General features: G+C 29.6%; 1 protein-coding gene across 2 annotated transcripts in view; it reads left to right on the top strand.

The window, feature by feature from the left end:
- Positions 1 to 701: 701 nt before the first annotated feature.
- Positions 702 to 4,767, top strand: part of LOC117117954 — a 78,567-nt gene continuing 74,501 nt past the window's right edge. Inside the window, exon 1 of one of the 2 annotated variants that reach the window (XM_033262443.1) lies at positions 702 to 769. In XM_033262443.1, coding sequence (XP_033118334.1) covers positions 734 to 769 — 36 coding nt within the window. In that variant the 5' untranslated portion in view covers positions 702 to 733. The remainder of the gene's footprint in view (positions 770 to 4,767) is intronic. The other variant, XM_033262444.1, reaches the window with a different exon arrangement.

Here is a 4,767-nt window from a genome sequence, read left to right on the forward strand (position 1 = left end):
ATCCAATTCAACCTGTGTAAATGCTGTATATAATTGCTTTCATGCCTTTTTTCAGTATCAAAATAGGATTAGACAAGCTAGAGAATGTTTTCCGATAGATTGAGATAAATCAATAGAGCTGTTATTATGTACTCGCATTAGTCATGCTATGTTGAAAATTTGTACGTTGCGAGTCTGAGCTATCTTATCTATCTAAGGATCTCCTATGATTTCCGAATTGGATTTTTCTCCATCCACTTTTTTGATTGCTAAATAAATGATCATGATATTTATTTATTTATTTTATTTTTTTAAATTATTATTTTTTTTTATCAATGGTTGATTTTATCATTATTTGAATTACTCTAAAATACTGATTATTTGTAGGAAAGTTAAACTAAATATCAAATGAATATTAGACTTATTATTAACAAGAAAAACAACTGTTTTATCAATGCATTACGTATGCTCACGATATCTTTGTGCTAAATTACATGGATTTAATAGTGGTGACATGTTTTTAACTTGAATAATGCTATACAATACATCATATGGTTGTTTTGATGGCCTCTCAAACACAGCCAAGGACAGCCAAAGCAGTATACTTATTGTGTAAAGGAAATATCCATGCAATTAGTGTCATTAGGAAACTTTTAAGATGGTCCCTAGCATCTGATTTATATTGGAATTGCAGCAGTCAGATGCCTCCTAGCTAAACATCACTCCTGAGGATAATTTGAGACAAGCTAGGCAGATGTGGCTAGGCCTTCATAAATGTCAACTTGATCAGGTAAATATGAGTTGTGACATGACCTGCCTGATTACAAGGCACTCGTCAGCTTGAGTGCTCTGTTAGATGATTTCTTGGTACACAGGCAAACTATTTGAAATATTATCTGTAGTAATATGTATCTTCACTTCCAGCAATAGCTGGATAACAAATATTTTGCTAACTTGTCATATTTTGAATATCTTTACTACACTTTTGTGGAATTTTCCTTGTCTAATTTTAAAGAAACTATTTAGTCAGTACATTTAATACCTGACAATCTTTATTGTTAAACACAGTAAAAATATACAGTTTAAAAAATTCAGGTATTTTGTTCACAGGTTAAAATATTCTCATTGACAAAATCACATACTTTTTAAACAAAAAACACATACATTACACCATAAAATGTTGTAATAATTATAAAGGTAAAGGTTCAAAGTTGTAAGAATTCAAATAATAAACAAGTAGTACCACTTATGGAATAGACTTCGATTTGTCTATGAAATCATACCAACATTTTCTTGATAATATAATAATAAAAACAATCATAAACCATCACTTGATGCTGCTGTATTTCCTGTATATTCCTGTTCTATTGTTATTGTCAAATACTGTAAATGTTACAGTGAAGTCTTTTCAACATTGTCTTAAACAAGTGTATTATAAGACACTTAATGATTAATGGTAATAATCATTGTGAATTGATGTCTAACAAAGGTTAGTGTAATACAGTATCCTCTGCTAGCCACAAATCATTCATAAATATCAAACTTAAGTTGAGTTGTTTTGTTATAAGCACTTGGCACTTTCTCAAACAATCTAAGGTGCAGTAGCACTACAGTTTTATGAGTGGAGAAATTAAGGCAAGGACTAGATTCTAGGACTTTCGTGGTTTTATAAATAGAAAAACACTACATTTTAAGTGGAATGCAATATCTTATAATAGCATAATTAAAAATTTATCTTCAAAAATATATTTTTATAGTAAATAGGCAAATTGTATTTAAAATTTTAATATTAAAAGTACATTTAATAATAAATACAGAAATATAAATGTGTCTGTTATAGTGAATTACAATAGGAATAGCTATTCACCTGAAAATTAACAAATCAATTAAATATTTAGGCTTAAAAGTATAAAAGTGTTAATACTACATTAAAAATACTACACTACTAAAGTAGTTATTTTTTATTATGAATTAAAGATGTATCTATATTCACTGCTTAGTACTATACCAAAAAAAGAAGGAAAAAAAAAACATAATTTAATAGTCTGTGCAGCCTTCCATTAAACTTGATTACCGGTAATAAAAACAGTATGATCACAACCCTGGCAACATAATATTAAAAAAGATCAGCGAAAATTTAATGTAATTTTAACAAAATCTTGGTTGTTTGAGTACATATTTTGATTTGACACATCAAATATTGTAACTTTTGTGTTGGAATGTTATGAAGCCATTAGCTCTCTATATCAATAACCGAGCCAAAGGTCAGTGACACTCTGAAAGTAGTTCCGGCAGCCACCTAGCTTGCTGGCTTTATCATCACCCAGCGCTCATTAGCTGCTGGTTAGATTCTGCGTGTAAACATCAAGTGTACAATCAATCTGCTAGACTTGGTTATGCTTGTGTAGAGCTGAATAATATTGATTGAGGTTATGTAATTGTTGTAATCTTTTTTGAGAGCTTAGCGGAGAGCTTTTATCTGAGCTGACTGACTGCATAGTGAAGACAGAAGAGGAACAACTTATAAACATCCGTATTTCGTTAGGGAAGAGTATTCATTGTAGGACTCAAGCAGCCTGGAGCTTTTCATGTATAACAGAAGGTGAATGCATGTTTACACAGTTTTCAACTTGATTGTAGATTTCAGGATAATGCTGAACAAAAGGATACTATTAAATAGGGGTTTGTAGAGTGGGTTTATTCCACCCTTGTTCTTTGTAGACTTGCAGATTTCATCAGTTTATATGTTCTTAAATTGAGCTAAATTGTTTTTGATTACTAAGAACATTTTATGCTGGTGCTGACATATCTCCCGGGGAGGCCCGCACGTTTATTTGTTTTGTGGTACATGATTAAGATATTCTATCACTTCCTTATCAGATCATTATAGTTAAAACTGTTGAATACTGCAACGTAATTGTGTATTATTTGAGGTCATTGCATATTTATTGATTTGGTTTTTCATCTGCTAAAATACTGGGTTTATTTGCTATTGTTCCATGTATATACACACTCAAGGTCATTAGGAATTTAATAGCTTTGTGTATTATTGACACAATTAATAATACCACGATTTGAAGTTAATCAGATCTAAGTTTAAAGACATTACCTATCTCTTTCTTCTAAACCTAAATAATACAAAATCCTTCAATATATAGTAATGTAAGTAGCTTTAAATATAAATACCATCTTATAAAATCAATCATATTTGAAGGCTTTTGTTTATTTAACTTTTTAAAAAAGCCTGTTCACATTGCAAGCTATATGGGACAAATATCTATCATTTGCCCATATGTGGGCAGGGCATGATGATCTTATCACACTCATTATGGGTAAACACATAAAACTTGATAATGTGGACAAATATATTTCTTGTTATATCCCACATAATTTTATTGGGCTACCACTTCCTGTATTTATTTTATTTAAAATTTAAAAAAATGAAAATAAAAATAAATTTAATTAAAAAAAAAAACACTAATAATTAACAATTCAATATAACCAGAATAGGAATCAGTTTGTTTAAATCAAGAAAGAAAGAAAATTATGTATCTTCACGCAACGCTTGTCACCTGAACCTTGGCGCTTCGGACTTTCTACGTAGTTCTTTGCCATATGAACATTATTTATCACACGTAGTTGGATGCAATTATGGAATGCGAGTGTTGTTGTAACATTAATAGCTTTTGAACCTGTGAATCCTTTTTTTTCCCTAGCTCACAGCTTCCCTTGATTCTAGGAAACCTTTTAAATCGGAATTAATCATTAGAAGCTTATTACCGAATGGCCTTTATCCAAAATAAGACAACAAAAAAAAACATCAAACATATGTTTCTGATCAAGGTGTTTTTTTTTTTTTTTTTTTTTTTTTTTGTAGAAATTAAGAATGCATCTCTGTTTTCTTTTTTTCTCCTTCATAAAGACTGCCACATTAAGGCACATAGACAGGCTTATGTCAACCTCTAGTGGATACCTACACAGACACTCTTTCATTTCTGCAGTTTTTCTGGGTGTTAACCCTTTGAAAGTAAAAGTAAAAGTAAAAAAATGAAGACAACCGAAAAAAGGATGGTAGGATGTAGGCAAAAGTATTTTTTAAATAAATATCGTCCTAATATGTAATATTTAATTAATTATCAATACAATTTTAAGGAAGGAAAAATTATATTATTGGCAATTCTCCCTGGATTTTTTGTGATGCTTGGACTTGGATATGATAGGTTTTTTGAATTATTAAAATTTTTTTTTTATATGTGTAGTTAGTAGGTTTACAGTCTGGTACCAAAGAATTAATATTAAAGACAGCATAATAATCTCATAATAATTTCTTTTTTTTTTTTATTCGAAAATTATTATATTTTATGCAATCACACCTATTTAGAAGGAAAATAATATTTATGAAATGATGGAATTTTCCATGATAACCCAATGTTATTACATCATCAATCACATGATGTTATGGAAAAAACAATCCCTATTAGCCAATGCTAATAATATTAGGCCCCATAAAAAAAATTATTAGTTTATCACCCTATCAAAGAATAAAAACTAATGAGGAAGGGAGGTTTGTTTTTTTTTTGTTTTTTTTTTTGCTAACCCCGCCCCAATTTTAACGATGATCACAAGTAAATCAATGGTTAGGGACACATATATAAAAGTCATAAGGATGGAATCAAATTTATATTTAAAAAATATGTTTTTGTTGTACCAGTAAACATATTTGCAAGAAACCCTGAGCTTTTCAAGTGAAAAAAGATGGAAAAAGGACCGTTTGAAATAAAAATATAT

The sequence above is a fragment of the Anneissia japonica genome, unplaced genomic scaffold (genome assembly GCF_011630105.1).
Source record: "Anneissia japonica isolate Jap-2015-1 unplaced genomic scaffold, ASM1163010v1 scaffold288016_len413324_cov198, whole genome shotgun sequence".
Taxonomy (NCBI): Eukaryota; Metazoa; Echinodermata; class Crinoidea; order Comatulida; family Comatulidae; genus Anneissia; species Anneissia japonica.